Genomic DNA, 18,408 nt, shown 5'->3' with positions numbered 1-18,408 from the left:
CAGCTCGACAGGGAACACATGGAATCAGTGTCATGGTCAGTCTGCTTGAGAAATTCGTATGTGAGGGAAGAGATGGGGAAGAGGCAAGAGCAGCAGAACCAAATAGTGGTCCAGACAGTATCTCATTAGAACAAGCAGGTCTTTGTTTCAGTCTAGACTTTGTTCAGCCTCCATGGATGTGCACATGTGTGCAGGATCCTGGGCAGGAATTATATGAAGAATCTCTCTGGGTTCCCACATCAACCCCACGGAGTAAATAGGATTTTACAGCCCAGTCACAGATAAGGAAGTTCTTGCAGAAGCAGCTCACAGTCACATGACTGACATGTGACAAGCTGACATCAAGCTCAGCAAGAGGCTGGGTCTAGAGCTTTCTGCCTGCACCCCACGAGGGAGAATTCAGCAAAGTCATAGTGCAGGCAGCCTACAGAGGTCGTGGTCTTGAAGTGTGAAAAGTGGTTCTCTTTTCTGTGAGTTGGAGAATATGAAGATCTTGTCTGCTGCTTAAGCCCTGCCCCCAGGACACTTTATCCAGTCTGCCCCTTCCTACTCACCAAAGCTGAGACCCTGCCTCCTTGTTCCCTGTCACCACCATGTCAGTCACCAGCCTGGCTGTGCTCCACTGAAATCACCCTCACTACACCTACTTCCTTGGACCTTGTTCACCTGTGTTGGTATGTCCCTGCTCTTCAAGTACTGGTTGGCTGGAGACTGCAGAATGAATCAATAAACTGCAGGTGCTCCCGGCCCCAGACCTCTCCTGTGCCCCGCACTGTCATTGTTATTCCTTCCTAACACACAGGACCACAGTATGCTCACTTCTGCTTAGGAAAGAGGCTGCCTTCATTGGATCTTGTCTTTGCTTGTGGTTGAGTATAGGACCGTTATCAATGCTTGTTTATTGATCTTATACAACAAACATGTTAAACTCTTATCAGTTCTAGTGGTTTACCTGTAGAATCTCTTGTGTTATCTACCTAGACCATGATACTGTCTGCAAACAAAAACAACCTGTTGTCTTCTCCAGTCACAGGTCTCTGGTTTTTCTGGCTTAGAGGCCAACCAGGATTCTAGTCCATTGCTGAGTGGTTGTAGTGCTATGAATCCCTGGTTGTCGTGGTCTTCTTGATGCTGGGAACTGCCTCCCCTCAAGGCTGACCTTGACCTCTGTTCAACCTTGACTCTTGCCCCACACTATGCACCTGATTGACTCATAAATGTTGTGGTCACTGTTTGCTTTATAATGACCAGAATATTATACATTTCAGCAAAGTATTTACCATCCTAGCTGGTAAACTAATTTCTGGTAACCAGCAACTGTTTGAAGACTGGTCACAACACTGGTTTAGGGGCCAAAGGACTGAGTTCAAGCCCTATCACCCCATTTGCTCCAGAATGGGCCTGGGCCATCATTGGCCTGTGTGTATCCTGGCATCACACTGAGGCCATCTGTCTCCAGCCTCAGAGCTTCCGACCTCAGAATCATGACATGGACAGCTGTTTTGTGAATGGCAGTATATTGGGTTCCTTCAAGGAACTATTTAGAAATATCATGTCCGTCCACCTGTCTCTGTTACTCTACAACTGTGCTTGCTAAACTGAGAGCTTGGTTTGTGACTTGGGAAGCTGTGCTTTTTATTCATCTGTATTTTGCCCTTATTCAAAGTCATTGAAGAGTTAAGTTACATAAGCAAGGGATTTTTCTCAGAAAGTCATTTTGAAACTGCTTCCCTTCTATCCCAGTATCTTTGCCTTTTATATCAGCACATTTAGAAATGTATTAGCACCATTACTTGGTACCTGGCCATAGAGTCATGTGGAAAGGCTCCAGGTTAGCTGGAACTGACAGCCTGCCATGGAGCAAGGCTAGGGCGAAGGAGTGGAGACAGGAAAGCCAAGGAGAGGTTGTCTTTGATTCAGGAAATAAGGCAATGGTCTGTGGTTCACACAGCAGTGGTCTGTGATTCAAGACACAGTGTAGTGATCAACATTGAGGACACAGCAGTGTCTGGTTCAAGACATAGTCGTAGTCTATGCTTCAGGACACAGAGCAGTGGTCTGTGATTCAGGAAATAGCAGTTGTCTGTGGTTCACACAGTAGTGGCCTGTGGTCCAGGATACAACAGTGGTCTGTGATTCAGGACACACAGCAGTGGTCTACAATTTAGGACACTTGAGCTTACTTCCTCCAGCCGCCCTCACCCCTGCCAGTGCTGCATGAAACTCTGATTCTCATAATGTCAGTCTTTCTAGTGCCTAATGGTGGTTTTCTCTTTATTTATAGTCAGGAGTGACCGTATCTGAAAGCAGGTAGTCTGTCCCAGCTATACTTTGCCACTGTTTTGTCACTGAATTTGCAGTTGATCATCATGCTGCAATGTGCAGGCATGGTGTTTCAAACTACTTCTTGCTCCTGCTTACCTCCCAGGCACCCCTGATTCTTGTACCCACAGTGGCAGCACTCAGCTTTGAGTACAAATGCCTGCCGCAGTACTCTGTGAAGACAGCAGGCCTCACAGCTCACATTTGTGAGATGCTGAGGACTTACGTGTGTAATAGTGAGTGAGGAGCTATTCCCGCAGCCCAGCTGGAAATGCCCTTGCCTGCAATGTTCTTGTAAATTCCTGCAGGCACCAGGGACCAGCCCATGAATTAATTTCCTAACCGGCTTGTTGCACCTGTTTATTTAACAGCAGTCATCCCACTGAGGGACATTTTGAAATGTTTCCGGTTCAGTCCGAGCCTCATTTTCCTCATCCTTCCTTTTCATAATTACCCTGGCCATAATTCCCAGAGATTAAAGTTCCATGTGGTTTAAGCAGTTGCTTCTCCACTCCTCACATCTGGCCACGCTGTGTTCAGCCTCCCCTGCTTGCATGGCTCGTGCCCACACTGAGCTCAGAGTTTCCCAGGTGACTCCTTGCATATTACTTCACAGAAGGGATTGCACATGTGAGGACAGAAGAGCCTGCCCAGAGGTACAGAGGGAGGCCACCAGGCCTGGTGCTCCCAACAACCTCTGTGCTGAAGCCTGACACACTCTGAGGGCCTGTGAAGGGTGAGACCCTCTCAGGCTGGGCCCAGCTGGAAGCTGCATTGGGACCCCCCTCTTCCCTCCATGTGTCTGTGGCGCCCACTGTGTAGCATTCTGCTTGAGGCTTCTAAAGGACTCAGTAGTGAGGCAGGAATTTTTCTGGCCCTTGAGAAGGTGAGCTTTACATGGGCAGAAGAAAAGAGGGAGATGCCAGGAGAGGAACAGGGTACAGAAGAATCATGTGTCCTGTTTCTGAGGGGATAGCACACAACAGCCAGCTGACCATGACAAGGACAGCCTCTTCAGAGCCCTGTTATTCTCCAAAGACTGATCCCAGACATCTCCTCCAGAGTCACTCCTGTACCATGTCACTCTATGCTTAACCATGCCAGGAAAGGAAGAAATCAGGATGTAAGACCCATAACAAGGAAAAGAAAAGCAATCCACTGAACCTGTTCAGTGCTGCCACAGATGTCAGCACTGGCAGACGAGCACATTCAAAGATGGTAGAAGTCTATTGCACACTCTCAGGACAATCAGCTGAGGCTTGGAAATGCAAAGAGCACAGAGTCAAACGTGTAGAGCTGAATAGCACAGGACTCAACACACTGGGTGAGGAACTGTGGAGTACATGCTGCAGGAGAAAGGAGGGTTTATGTTCAAGGAGCTCATTAAGCTGTGCAACAACTGTGAGAGATGTAATGTATGGTATTGGGGGAGAGGGAGTCCCGGAGGAGTAGGCGGAAAAATATTTGAGGAAGATTTTCCAATTTTGATGAAAACAATAAAACAAGCATAAGAAGTGTGAAGGAAATTACACCAGAGTACATCACAATCAAGTTGTTAAAAGTAGTTGTAAATTTAAAAAATTCAAAAAGCAGCCAATAAGGAAAGAGCAACAGATAAAGATTGGGACGGACAGCAAACAAGCAGATAAAAAGATGCTGCATGTCTGTAGACTGTAGGACTGCTGAGGAGGTGCAAAACGATCGACACACTGACCCACAGCCCAGTCGTTCCAGTCCTGGGTGCCACTCACCCAAGAGGATAGAAACGCACATCCACACAAAGACTTGTGTTGTGGATGTTTGTAGCAGCTTTATTTAAACAGTCAGAACCTGGAAATAACCCAAATGTACATCAACTGTGGAGTAAGTGAACTATGTTTCGTCCATGTAATAAGGTACTACTCAGCAATTAAAAAAAAGAGCAGAATTACTGTGAAAGATGAACAAAAAGACTGTGCGGTTCACGGTTCTGTTTATGTAAGGTTCTAGAAAGTGCAAATTTGTTTATAATCACAGAAAGCAGATCAGTGGATGCTGGTGATACTGGATTGTTGATCTCAAGTTCGTGTCCTGGCGAAGTCAATGATTGAAGACACTGGACCAGGAATTAAGAGTAAAGCAAACACAAAATTTATTGAAAGGACAGCAAAGGCTCTCTAAGACAGGAGGGGCTTAGGGAAGCTAAAGCTGTAGTATAGCTGGACTCTAGGAGTGATACAGGGCACTGCCTGACTTAGATCCCACTGTTCTACCTTGAAGCTATATTTGTAAGTGGTTGGCACCGAGTCAACTTCTCACTGAATGCGACCACTTACCCGTGCCCCTCTTTATCAAACAGAACATTCCGGGAAGGTCTGGTCAGCCGTCCTGGCCTTGGGGCCCACAGCTTGCAACTGCATTTTGTTATTTGGGGCAGAGGTGTGCTTAGATGCCTGTTTCTAAAGTGTCTCCTTCTGAGCCTGGCACCGTGGCTTACACCTGTCTATAACCCTAGCTACTCAGGAGGCAGAAATCAGGAGGATTGTGGTTTGAAGCCAACCCAGGCAAATAGCTCAAGTGTCCCTATCTCAAAAAAAATCATCACAAAAAAGGACTGTTGGAGTGGCTCGAGGTGTAGGCCCTGAGTTCAAACCCCAGTACCTCAAGAAAAAAAGTGTCTCCCTCATCCAAAATGGAGTTACCCCTCTGTCATTGCCATGGCTCCCCTTATACTGTGGACAGGTAAGGGAGAAGCAGAATTGCCAAGGGACATAAGGAGCCCCGCTAGGCTTGTCCCTTGATTGTGGTGGTGGCCTCACAGGTGTGTGCATATGCCCCAAATTACCAAATTCTAAACTTTAAATGCTGCAGCTTCTTAAATATCATTCATACCTTAGTGAAGCTGCCAAAAAAATTCAAATTGCAACCCAGACACTGGTGGCTCATACCTGTAATCCTCACTACTCGAGAGGCAGAGCTCAGGAGGATCTCGGTTTGAAGTCAGCCCAGGCAAATAGTTCATGACACCTATCTCAAAAATACCCAACACAAAACAGGACTGGTGGAGTAGATTAAGGTGTAGAGCACAAGGCTAGCAAGCGTGAGGCCCTGAGTTCAAACCCCAGTACCACCAGAAAAGAAGAAGAGAGAAAGAAAAAATAAAATTTTTAAAAATATTCAAATTGCAGCCCAATCTACAATAAACTGTACTGTTCCCTTCTAAATTTTCAGTTCAGGGAAAACCAAAAAAAAAAAAAATGTGGGTACATTGTTCTTGATTAAGACTAATACTTCATAATGACTAAGAGAGAAAGCAGTTCTAACAGGACCATGCTATCACGTGGACAGCGGGAGGAGCGTGAGCTGTCTCACGGGCACCATCAGATTTCATGGTTTTGTGGTTATAGAAGCAAATGTCCTTTCTCTTCAGCGTATTTCTGTGGAAAGCATCGTGCTGCCTACAGCTTTCAAAAGTGCAGGAAGATACGGGGATAGGAGAATATGTTAGTCACTTTTCATCACTGTGACAAAATACCTGAGAGAAAATATACAGGAGGAAAGGTTGACTTGGGCTCACAGTTTCAGAATTTTCATTCATGGTCAGCTGGTGAGGCAGAAGAACATCCTGGGAGAAAGGCAGGTTAAAGGTACTTACCTCATGACAGCCAGGAAGCAGAGAGAGAAGGGTCCAAGGTCAAGATACACCCTTCAGAATCTTCCCAGCAACCCGCTCCCTCCCCTAGTCCCTACTTCCTGGTAGTCCATGAAGCTAGAACCCTTGTGACCTAGTCTCCTCTCAAAAGCCATCAGCTGGCAACCAACCCCTGAATGCAGGAGTCCCCAGGGAACAATTTTAGATTCAAACATAACCTGGAGGGAGAATGTAGATGTGGCAGAATATGGTTTAGTGGTCCTGAGGCTACGTGATGCAATGAGAGGTCAAGAGCACATTACTTGTCTGTGACTAGCACTCGGGGAAGATGGTGTTGCTTGTTTTTTAATAAGCTCCCCAAGTCTGTAATTATCATTTGTGTCTCTACTAATTAACAAGATTGAGGGAGGGAGGCAGTTAATTAAGGACTGCTGTAAGCTGGGTTTCAGTTAATTGAGATTTTTTTCATAGACAGAATTAATATGCAATTCAGGCAGACCTTCCAATTTACCGTTAATAAAGTTTTACTTATAGCACCGCCAGGGCACACCAAGGGCGCGGTGTCAGTGAGTGGGGAAGAACACTCTTGGATGATAGCTATGAAGTAAATCCAAACTTGGGGACACGAAGAGGCTGCCTGGGGTGCAGGCAGCTCTGCCCTTGAGGAGGAGCCGTTCCTAAACAGAGGCCGACAGAAGGTGAGCGAGACTCTGTCTGCCCTGTCTGTTCTTCCCGCTCTCAGAATTTCTGTCATTTCTTCTGAAGACTGTGACTTCCTCAGAGTAAACCCACTTGATAGCCACAGCTCTACTTTTCCCTCCTCCCCTCCTCCCACACACAAAACTCAGTGGAAAGGTGTTCAGGGCTAGCTCTCATCCTATCCGGTGACTCTCTTATCCCCAGCACAGGAGTCTGGTCCAGCTGATGTCCTGATGGTCCCCAGAAGAAGGCCACACATGGGGGCTGGAGAGGGTCAGTCTGCAGGAGCCCCTTGTTCTGTGCTTTCTTGTTTGTTTCTTTGTTTGTTTGTTTTGGGTAGTATAGGGTTTGGACTCAGGGTCTTGTGTTTGGTAGACAGCGCTTTACCACTTGAGCCATGCCCCAGCCCTTTTTGCTTTAGTTATTTTTCAGGTAGGGTCTGGCATTTTGGGAAAAGATCACAAGCATATGCCACCATGCCTGGTTTATTGATTGAGATAGGGTTTCTCATTAACTTTTTGCCTGGGCTGGCCTCAAACCTCAAACTTCCCCATCTCCACCTCTTGAATAGCTGAGATTACAGATGTGAGCTACCACACTCAGCTTTGTTCTGTGCTTTCTGTCACAATTAACTTTGTTTTTTTTGGAGCAGCTTTAGATTTACAGAAAACTTGAGAAGATAGTAAATTGAGTTTCATAGACCCCACATCCAGCTTCCTCTGTTGTGGATGTCTTCTCTGTTGTGGGGTGCATTCATCTGTCTTTCTGGTGTTCCTGTGTAGGTGCATTATCACTACTTGAAGTCCAGGCTTGATTCAGGTTTCCCGTTTTTCCAGAGATCCTCTCTGTCTAGGATCCCACATGACCCTTGGTCCTCCTGTCTCCTCAGGCTGCTATGGGCTGGGATGGTTTCTCAATGAATGTAGACTTTCCTTGTCTTTGATGACCTTGGTAGTCATGAGGAGCGCTGGCCACACTGTCCCCCTGCTGGGTTTGCCTGGACTTTTTTTCTCATGATTAGACTGGGCAGTGGGTTTGCAGGGGGCAGACCACAGAGGTAAGTTCGATTTCTTCACATCATCTCCAGAGCCATGATGTCACCTGGACACCTCACTGTTGGTGTTGGTGATCACCTGGCCAAGACAGTGTTGTGGGGTTTCTCACTGTAAATTTACTGTTTGTTGTTCCTCTGCCTCTGCCATGCTGTCCTCTGGAAGGAAGCTGCTGAGTGTGCTAGAAGTCCTTGTTACATAAACCACTTCCTGTCTATTGTTGACCTTTATTTCTTTATGCAGTTCCATTGTCTTTTTAGAATCTGAATAGGATTCTTTTAATTTCTTTTCACTATTTATTTAGGTTCATTTTATATGGGTTTTGTATCTTTCTGTTTTTTCTTGTATCCCTTCTTTTTTGCAAGAGAGACCAAACCTTCTCACTGAAACAACCTTCCTGCTATGTCATCTTCCATCTAACTGAACAGAGATAGTAGAGTTGATTTCCACCCAGCACTGGTGTGCAGGGATATGCTCAGATGGAACCCAGCCCAAAGTCTGGGGTAAATTTACCTGCCACCCTCATTCTAACATAAATAAATTACTTGCATTCTAGACCGCAGGTGCAATGTGCAGAGAATGAGCAGATGGCAGGTAGGAAACACATGTTTGCAAAGACCTTCATCTGATACAGCAGCTGTCAGCAAGGTGTGCTGGGCTCATGGGTTCAAGGTGTCGTGTTCCTGTTAGGTTGGGGAAATAGAACCATCATGGGAAGGGGCCTCTGTAGCCTCACTCCCAATGAAGAGGGCTGCTTGTTAGGAGCCCTCACAAGGGGCTTGAGTCTGTGGAGGTTTAGATGCCTCCTGGTGCCACCTAGAAACTGGGGTGGGGAGAGCAGAGGCCCCATCCTACCCTAGGAAGCACTTGCTGTGCTCTGCATCCATTGACCCAGGTACCAGGGGATCTACATGGTGGAAAAAGGCTGAGCCTGGGCACCTGCAGCCCAAACAGGAGCAATCCTCTGGTTTTCACACACAGCTAGATTGAGTCTTTCGCACCAGGTGAATTGCTGTGACAGGCATATGTAATTAGGAATTTTGATGGTCTCCTCAGGGCAAACGTTTGCTCACTTGTTCATTCAGCAAACATTTACAGGCGTCTCATGTGAGCCAGGCTGTGCCACCTGGAACAGTAAGGAACAGTAATGTGTTGTCCTGTCCTCAGGCTGCTACAAATCTAGCCAAGAAGGTGGAACATGCAAACGGTCAACCTCAACCCAGGGGCTTCAGTGAGTCCGTCATAGCACACCCAGCTCCTTCACTGGCTGACAGGGCAAGCAGTGCTTGCAGGGCTCATGTGCCTGGCAGGAAGGCGGAGTATCAAGAGCACAAAGCTGCGGGAGCACAAAGTGGAGAACGGAGATGACAGATGAGCTGCCAAGAGATCCCTTCACCGGGAAGGAAGTGCTCATCACCACTAGGTGTTGTGCACTGGGTTACAGGAGCTAGCCTGGGAAGACTGTCGAGAGTAATACCAGGTTGGGGAGGACCTGTGTGACACAGCACTGTGAGACCCTCAGGGTCAGCATGGGCCCTGGCTGGAATAGTGCTAGGTCTGTGCTACAGAAGAAACTTGGGCAATTCAGTGAGTTCTGGGACCCAGGTGAGTTCTAGTGCAGCAGAGGCCAACCCACACTGAGGGCCATTCCCGACGCCTCCTCCAGAATCACCCAGAGCAGAGCACAGGGTCCCCCCAGGCAGGGGAGCAGGGAGGGGCAAACAGATGGCTGACAGGTCGTCTGAAAGGTTTGACAGGTGGAAATGCAGAAGAGAGGAGTAACTTTGGAGAAAGGACACTCCAAGTTCAAGATGCTTTGCAAGTGTCTGTGTGAATGCAGTGAAGACTTGAATATAGAAAACTTAAGTTTCTAGGGAAATAAAATTTGTCAAACAGAATCCAGTAAATATACAAGGCTTAGATAAGACTTCTTTCCACAGAAGGAATAGAGAAAGTTGCCGAAAAGAAAACATTCCTCCCCCCAACTTCCCCCAACAACCCCCCCAAAAAAATCCACCAGGTCTGATTGTTTCATGTGGGAATTCTCGAAAGTCCTTAAAGCGTTGTTAACACCAGTGTTATCTGAACCCTCTGGAGCAGTTTTAAATAGAAGGAAATACCTAATTTCTTTTTTATTTTTTCTTCAGTACTATGGTTTGAGCTCAGGGTCTCATGCTTGCTAGGCAGGCATGCTACCACTTAAGCCACTCTGCCAGCCTATAAATTTATTTAGTGAAACAAAGGTAGCATTGATGCAAAAAACCTGTAGCGCACAACAGTGTAAGTAAACTCAGTGCCACCACACTGTGCATCTGAAAGGGGCACACGCTAGATTGCGTGTTAGAAGTGACTTCCCACACATGGAAAAAAATTGAAAACGTTTCTACCAAAAAAAAGCAAGCTGCATTACATTCACATTTACACGTATTTGGAAATAGTGCAGCCAAATGTTTAACAAATGCTAGATCACACAGGGAGGGGTTTCATGCAAGGATGAAAGCAAAGCAGTTGAGGTAATGCAGCTCATTAGCAGGTAGACGAATGCTGAGTAGGTCTCTTACAGAAGAAAGACACTCAACAGGCATCCACAGCTGCTTCCCCAGCCTTAAAGTGCTTCCGTGTCAGCCCATAAGCAAGCATCATCATAGGTTAACTGTTCCCACTACGGTACAAACAAGGCCAGGGGCCCACTGCCATCATCAGCTACACTTTAGGGGGAGAACGAAATTAAAGGCATAAAACCAGAAAACTGCACGTAGAGCTATTCCCATTTGCCAGTGGTCATGGATACCCAGGAAGTGCTAGTAAGAGAGCTTAGCAAGGCAGAGGACTCAGAATTAATACTTGGGGATCAGAAGTGACCAAGCATTGCACTTACAGCAGAGCCATAAATCTGGGGATAACCTTAACCTGAGACATGAAGACCTGCCACAGAGAACCTTAAACATTCCTGAGAGACACAAAATCTACGTGAGCAAATAAAAACATGCCCTGTTCCTTTACGGAGGATTCAGTGTCATAAATACACCAGCATTCCCTTGCCTGATCTGTAACTTTAATATAATCCCAATAAAATTACCAGCAGGCATTTTTTGTTTCCTGGGACAAGACAGACACATTCTGTACCACACATGATAAACAAAATAGGAAGAGGCAGGCAAATCCTGAATGGGAAGATGAGTGATAGAGAACAAATTCCACCAGATACCACAGTCAGCTGGAAAGCCTCAGAAATAAAGACTGGACCATGCATGAAGCCCTGGAGCTCGAAGACACAGGCTCAAGTGGGCGTGGGGTTTTCTGCACAGTAACAATCACCTCCAATCAGGGGTGGTAACAGGCTCTTCAGTTTGTGGTATTGGAGGAACTAGGAGGCTGCTAGAGTTTGGATCGTGAGTGGCCCCAAGGGCTACATGTTAAAGGTGGTAGAAACACTAAAAGATGAGGCCTAGTGTTTTAAAAGGAATCATGTGACCTTGCCCCTCTTCTTTCTTTGCTTCCCTGTTGCCATGAGGAAAAGAGTTTGCTATAACATGCACTCCCCACTCTGATGTGCTGCCTCACCATAGGCCCAAAGGCAATGAGGCCAACCAAAACCTTTAAAACCAGGACCCAATATAAGCCTTTCTTCCTTTTAAGCTGATTGACTCAAGTATTTTGTCATAGTATTGGGAAGCTAACACAGAGGCCAAGTGTATATCCTGAAGACCAGAATTGACATTAAAGAGATAGATTCTTTAAAGAATGGAGCTATAGGGTGACACTCAAGTGATGGAGCACTTGCCTAGCATGCAAAAACCCTGTATTCTGTCCCCAGTACCACAAAAAAAGAAAAGAAAGAAAGAAACCCAGGTAAATTCTCTTTTAACTTATGAGTGATGAAAGTTTTTCAGACTATGACTTAAAAAAATCTAGATGTCTTTGCAAAGTACCAACCTTGACTGCATACAATAAATTTTATATGGGAAAATGTTTAAAAGTATGTCAAGAAAAAAAGAGTGGATTCCCTAATACTTAAAGAGTTCTTAGAAACCATGAAAAGACCAGCAGTCCAATAGAGAAGGGGTCAAAGGCCATGTACCAGCAGTTCATAGGAAAATTAAGAACCATTTGGTGCTTAGTCATCTGGAAAATGTTTGATTTTTTTTTTTATAAGTACACAGAAAAGCTCCACTTGAAATACCACTTTTCACTGATCGGGCTGGCAGAAGTTCAAACATTTCACAATATAAAAGCACTGAATCGGAGGTGCTACTTCCGTTTCCGGTTGCCTCCAGCTGGAAGGTTGAATATTTGAGTATCCTGAGAGGTCAGGTTGGTGTCAGGCATGGCCCATGGACATGGACATGAGCATGGTCATAGTAAATTGGAACTTCCAGATTATAAACAGTGGAAAATAGAAGGGACTCCATTAGAAAATGTCCAGAAGAAGCTGGCTTTACGAGGGCTAAAGGATCCATGGGGCCACAATGAAGCTTGGAAATACATGGGTGGCTTTACAAACAACTTTTCCTTTATTGGTTTATTACTAAAAGGATTCAAATGGGGATTTGCTGTGTTTGTGGTAGCTGCAGGGGCTGAATATTACTTGGAGTCCCAACAAAAAGATAAGAAGCACCACTGAAGATAGTGCCTGAAAGTATGTTATAACTTCTTAACTCTGTCATAAAACAAGATTTCTTCATTTTTGCCTATATGTGTGTTTGTCCCTTAAAGAATACTAATATGGCTTAATAAAGAAAGAAAAACAAAAAAAAAACACTGAATCGTATATATTTCAGAACAGCTGATGTATTTATCTTTGATCTAGCAGTCTGCCATCTGGGAATTCACATTACAGCTATACCTGCCTACATAGCAAATAACAAGGATGTTTGTTCATTACAGTGTTTTTGTAATTATAAAATGTGACTGGAAGCTCCATGCGTACATAGGGGAATGGCTGAGTCAGCAATGCTGTACCTGCCTGTAGGTGATATTATCCAGGAGCTGTCAAAAGAGTAAGGAAGCCCATGTGAGCCAATGTAGCTTATTCAGTAAAGAAAAGCAAGGATACATGTATCAAATTATCGCCATGAAATATAAACATATGTACAGCTGCTATGTATTGATCAAACATTTGCTAAAGAAAGAAGGGCGAGGCCCAGAACCATGGATGTAGTAGGTCCTTTGTGTAAAGAAAGCTTGACTGAGTGTAGGTGGCCACACTTATGTTCCCACACGAACAGCATTAGAGAAATAACTGGCTCTGGTCCTATATGGTGGCAAAGAAGGTGGTGGGGAAGGGAGGGAGCAGCCTTCGTCATCTATGCCTTTCCATAGCATTTTGACTTCTGAGCCCTATGTACAAAAAAAAAAAAAAAAAAAGAGAAGGCATCAAGCACAGGTGCACACGAGTGCCATCACTGCGATACCAGTTAGGACATTTCTTCATTTTGAGGCTCATCGTACACTAGGAGCGTGGGCTTTTGAATGTCTTAAGTAATAAACCACTTTGGAAAGTGGAGATAAGTGTGTGCAGAACTACTGTTGATGTCTCACCTCACTCGGCAAATAGGGATCAGCTGCGCTCAGGTTTGAGGCATGAGAAGGGACGTGGTGTTCAGCTTCCAGGAGATGTTCTGCAGAAGTGAGCAGTAGACAGAAATCCCTGTGCAGGCATTAGTTTCCCAGCACCACTAGCGTTAGCCTGGGTCTGTAAGCACCTGCCTCTTCTGTCTGTCTCTTAAGTGGGTCCCCAGTAGCTTTCTGACGTTACACCGATCACCCACCAAGGCGATCAGTGCGATTTTTTCTTTCTGGAAATTTTCCTATCTTCTAGATGGGCTTCCTTGTCTTGCGACAATGGATAAATTGCTTTACTCAGTGGTCTGGGACCCTGGTCCCATCTCTCCAGAGCTCTCCATGCATATCTGAACATTCACAGCAGGACATTCATGGGTACAAATACCCCAGGGTTGCCCTGTGCTGCCCCCCTGGCAACTAATTTGTCAGACATGGTGGCCTGTTAGTCTGTGTTTAGTTCCTGTCTTCCTTCATAAAGAAGAGTGAAGGCAGAGCCGCTCCCCAGGACACCTTGTGGTGTCTCTCTGGGAGGGAACCCACCCAGCAGAAGCCAGGGCCAGCAGGTTTCCTCCTGGCCTCTGCTCCCCTGTTGGATATGTTCACACTGCACCTGTAGCTGCTGTGGTCATAACCATGTACTTGCATCCTTCTTTGTGCTGGCTTTGCTTTTCTTCCTTGCCATTTTTTTCCCTTCTAATTCCCTGAAATCGTAAGACAGGCCAATAAGAAAACCTTCCCGTTTCCCTGCTTTCCCTCTCCTCTCCCTTCTTTTCATTCTACCCTAGTGTGTCATAGCTGTGTTTGATGTGGCAGGACAGCAGACATGGGCACAGAGAGCACTGGGAAGCCGCAGCTTTGCAGTTCTCAGCTGTCAGGGCACAGCCTCAGTCAGAGCCCCAGGCCTCTTTACCCAGCCTGCTTTGGCAAAGTGTGTTACCTGTTGGTCACTTTCCTGGACCATGTAGTTTCAATTTAATGACACCCCTGGCCTAGGCATACTCATTTCTGGGGAGAATGAGCAGACAGTGGAGCAGGCAGGCTCTGGTTTCCCTCTGCAGGAGTGAACTGGAGGAGGGGATGGTATTACGTGCCTGTAATCCCAGCACCGGGGAGGCTGAGGCAGGAGGATCCTGAGTTCCAGGCTAGTGTGGGCTACATAGGAGACCCTATCTCGAAAAAAAAGTGCCATTGCTGGCTCTGCCATGGCTTGACAACCTTATCCACAGAGATCTTTTCATATATACCTAATAATTGCCGAACTGATTTTGAAGGCATATTAAAGTCATTGTTTCAGATCCTCTGATTTAGGAACTCAAGTTGAGAATTGGTAGGGTATGAATTAATGACACTTGATTATTCTTTGTTTGAGGAGTTTTCTTGCAAATGCGTGGGCTTTGATTGACTTGTGGAACCTCTGGTTTGGAAGCAAAGGTGCCTTTCTTGGAATGCTGCCTCTGCTGCTGCTGCGTGAGGACGCCTGTGCGTTCCCGGCCCTGGGGACCAGGGCTTTACAGGGATGCCAGTCAATGTCTGTGACTTATTCCTCAACGGCCCCAACTAAAGCACGGAACCTCTTTGTGTGTGTGGCTTAATCGGCTTCTGGCTCAGGTCGGAAGTCTGCCACCTGAGCCAGCCTTCCTGCTTCCTGCCTAATTCCCACTTCAACAGAGCAAGGCCACTGATCTGCCTCATTAGTTCTTCCATGTGAGGAGGAAGCTGCTAACTACCAGAGCTCCCCTGAGGAGGTGAGGGGCAGGGCGGAGCATCTGAGCTGAATGACCAACAGGGTCCATCCACCTGCTTATCCCGCCTCCGAGGAACAGTGGTACTCTGGAGAGCTAAGAGTATGTGATAATGGGATGCAACTTGCCTCATCTTGAGTCTCAGTTCAGCTCTCAAAAGCTTCCAGTCCTTGTTTCTATAATGGCCTCTGTCCCCTCAAGCAGAGCTTCTTGGGAGCTGGCAAAAGGCAATGTCTCATTCTGGGTGGGTTATCCTAAATGTCACCTAAATGATTATCCTAGAAGCCCAGTTAGCATCATGACATACTGTGTGGGTCCATTTCCAAGAATGATAGCATCCTTCACGTGTCATGCGACAGTTCTCTAACAGGTTTTGCATTCATTACCTAGTCTTTGCACACTTCTAAACCTTATCTGGTTCCCATGCTGGCACGGGGAAGAACCTGGACTTCAACCTGCATTTTGTTTCAAGCTGTGCCTCCTGAGGCATTATCTTCAACCTCTGACTGTCTAAGACTCACATGATCATTTCATTCCCATGAAGAACCAGCACTTGCAGAAACGTCCCCTAAATCAGCCCGCCTAGTACTGAGGACGGGGCTTCTACCACACAGCCAGCCTCAGAGCTGAGGCTGTGTCTTCCATGGCCCCCACAAGTGGCAATGCGTGGTACCTTGGAAGCCTCTTTCCTCTTGAGTATCATCACCCTCCATCCCCAGACCTATCCCCTGGCCTCAGCCTTGCCTTCCATGCTCACTTTGGGAGTCTTCCGTACCCTCTTGGCTTCAGCCCTGTTCTGGCTCCAGGCTTCATGTCTGTGTCCACCTTCTTCCTGAGTAGCTCTACTTCTGTGTCTCACAGGTGCCTCAAATGCAGTGCACCCCAGTGGGCTCTGTGTCTGCAACCTCCTCATTGCATAAAACAGCATCCCCACCTCTTTGGGGTGATGCAGGTAGTGGAGTCTCCCGCCCTTCCAGCCCCACAGTACTCTTCACGTCTCGGGATTATGTCATCCATCTCTGCTTCCATGGCTCCCCTGGTCCTGCAGCTCTAGTGCGGCCCTTCCAGCCAAGCCTGCACTGCTACTGCTAGCCGACCTTGGTCCTTAGATCTAGCTGCTCTGTCCCTTCTGCCACCCTCCAGTGCCTCCTAGCCTGCTACCCCCATTCCAGGACTGTGTCTGCATTTCCCCTCCACTCACCTTTCCCCTCTATCCCTTGGACCATCCTGTCTGGTCCTCAGCTTAACTGGCTCCCCAGAGAGCACACCCATCCCTGCATCAGCTCCCTGTGGCAGTGACAGTGGCTAGCAGCTGTCACCACATGCAGCAGTGGTCCACTCAGTTATCTTCCCCAGCAACTGTGAACAGAACATGGTGACATCTGTCTCTCCAGGACCAAGCCAGTGTCCTATGTAGGAGTGCTTCAGAAGTGTGTGGCACGCAATGACCGCACAGACACAGTCCTCACAGGACTGGGTGGCTGAGGCGTTGGAAAGAGTCACCTTTTGGCTCTTCCATTAGACTTCCTGCCCAGAGCTCCGCCTTTGGTCAGAGGCTCTGGCCTCTGGAAGGCTCCTGTTAAATGTGACCTTGGCACAAGTGATTCATAAGCATTGTATTCACACAGGTGATTGTTTTCAGAGTTTCCTAAGTCCAAGCAAGATCCTAAAAAGCTTCAGCATGGGCTGGGGCTGCAGAAATAGAGATGGTACTGAGTGTCAGATGTGAGCTGGTGGGGAAGGTGGGGAGAGAAAGGGAATCTGAGAGGAAGGGAACCTGGGCAGAGGCAGGGAAAGAAAGGTGAAGGCAGAGCCGGCCAGCAGCCAGGTAACCAGAGGGAACTTTCAGAGTGTTACTTCTGAGAATATGTGGGATCTCAGCCCTTTTCCCTGTAAGCATCAACCTGAGCTGCTTTCTCAAAAGAGAATTGGGCCTGTGAGGAAAGAGGCCAAGGACGTGAGATATGCCCTGCACGCTTGTCCTGTCTCCACAGAAGCCCAAGGCCCCTACAGGCCCCCACATTCATGGCCTCGCTCTGTGTCCTCTCTCCCTGCAGTCGTGCCAAGCTGACCTCGTGAAGGACAACGGTCACAAGTACTTCCTCTCCGTCCTGGCAGACCCTTATATGCCGGTAAGGATGAGCTCGCTTTTCTCCTGGCCCACATTTGTGTCTTCTGCCTCCCTGTGTGCAGACTCAGGAGCAGGGCACCTCTGGCCACACACCCTCCACAGAGCCATGTGGGTGGCTGTTCCTGCCATAGTGGTGCAGTTTCTGTGTCCTTCCTGCTCCTGAATGAGAGGTCTCGTTCACCTGTACCCACAGGGCAACTTGACTTGGTTCTCATCAGCCAGCTGTGGCTAGGCATCTGTTCCCTGCAATGGCATCTTCCAGTATCTGCCCCCTGGACGGACAGATGGATGAGCATGTGTACATCCATAATGCTGCACTTCAGGTGCCTCCGAAGATCCCAGAACATGACAAGATGTCAGTGTGCCTATTGCAGGAAGGAAGGCGGGAGGAAAGGAAGAAGAAAGAAAGAGATTGTTTGAAAGTTTGAATTTTAAATGTTTTATCATATTAAATTGTTCATGAATAGGGCCCATAGTAAATTCTTATAATGTTTTATAATCAATTTCTTTGTTCTCTTTTTTGTTTGTTTGTTTGTTTTTGAGATAGGACCATTTTTTCCAGTTTTTGAGATAGCTTTGTAGCCTAAGCTGGCTTCAAATTCATGATCCATCTGCCTCGGCCTCCCAAGTGCTGTAATTATAGGTGTGTGCTACCATGCCCTGCTCAAGTTTCTTCATTTTCTACCTCTAACACCTAGCATAGTAACGAGGGCAAAACAGATACCCTGAATAGTTCTTCAACGTGACTTAAGTTCTCCAGGATCCTTAGTTAAGTTTAGCAGCATGTTACAGGCTCTGGGGGCATTGGTTGTACAGAGGAACTTTTGCATGTAGTTTCACCCTCTAGTTGTTTGTCTAAACTAAACAATAAAAGAAAGATTGCCAGAAACAGTATAAACAGTACTGGTATATGAAAGGAAAATGGTGCTTGGGTCCTTTGCCTCCATGATACATTTAACCATGACCACAGGCAGCTGACATCTGGTCTCCATATGAGTTTAGGAAATAGTTTCCTTCCCTGTTCTTCAAGGTGAGTGAGAATATAAACAAAATGAGTGAGGACAGTGCTGAGCTGGAGTTTGCAGCAGGGTGACAAGCTAAAATGACATGAACAGGTTCACCTCAGCCACAGACAGGGCTTACATAGGACTGGGCAGAGGGGAAGGGCAAGCTGGCCAGACTGACATCATTGGCCACCTGAAGCACCTGCTGACAGAGGGTAGTGAACCAGGCCTGGCATTAGCATTCCAAAGGAGCAGTCTGTCC

The 18,408-nt window shown here is 46.8% G+C and overlaps 1 protein-coding gene and 1 pseudogene across 5 annotated transcripts in view; both read left to right on the top strand.

The window, feature by feature from the left end:
* Positions 1-18,408, top strand: part of Rptor (regulatory associated protein of MTOR complex 1) — a 351,661-nt gene that overhangs the window by 269,477 nt on the left and 63,776 nt on the right. For 4 of the 5 annotated variants that reach the window (XM_074044925.1, XM_074044926.1, XM_074044927.1 and 1 more), the window contains one exon: positions 17,006-17,143. In XM_074044925.1, coding sequence (XP_073901026.1) covers positions 17,006-17,143 — 138 coding nt within the window. The remainder of the gene's footprint in view (positions 1-17,005; positions 17,144-18,408) is intronic. The other variant, XM_020168971.2, reaches the window with a different exon arrangement.
* On the top strand, positions 11,948-12,388 carry LOC109689921 (NADH dehydrogenase [ubiquinone] 1 beta subcomplex subunit 3 pseudogene; annotated as a pseudogene).

This window comes from Castor canadensis, chromosome 11, assembly GCF_047511655.1.
Source record: "Castor canadensis chromosome 11, mCasCan1.hap1v2, whole genome shotgun sequence".
NCBI classification, from domain to species: domain Eukaryota; kingdom Metazoa; phylum Chordata; class Mammalia; order Rodentia; family Castoridae; genus Castor; species Castor canadensis.
This window is presented reverse-complemented; position numbering and strand designations above follow the sequence as displayed.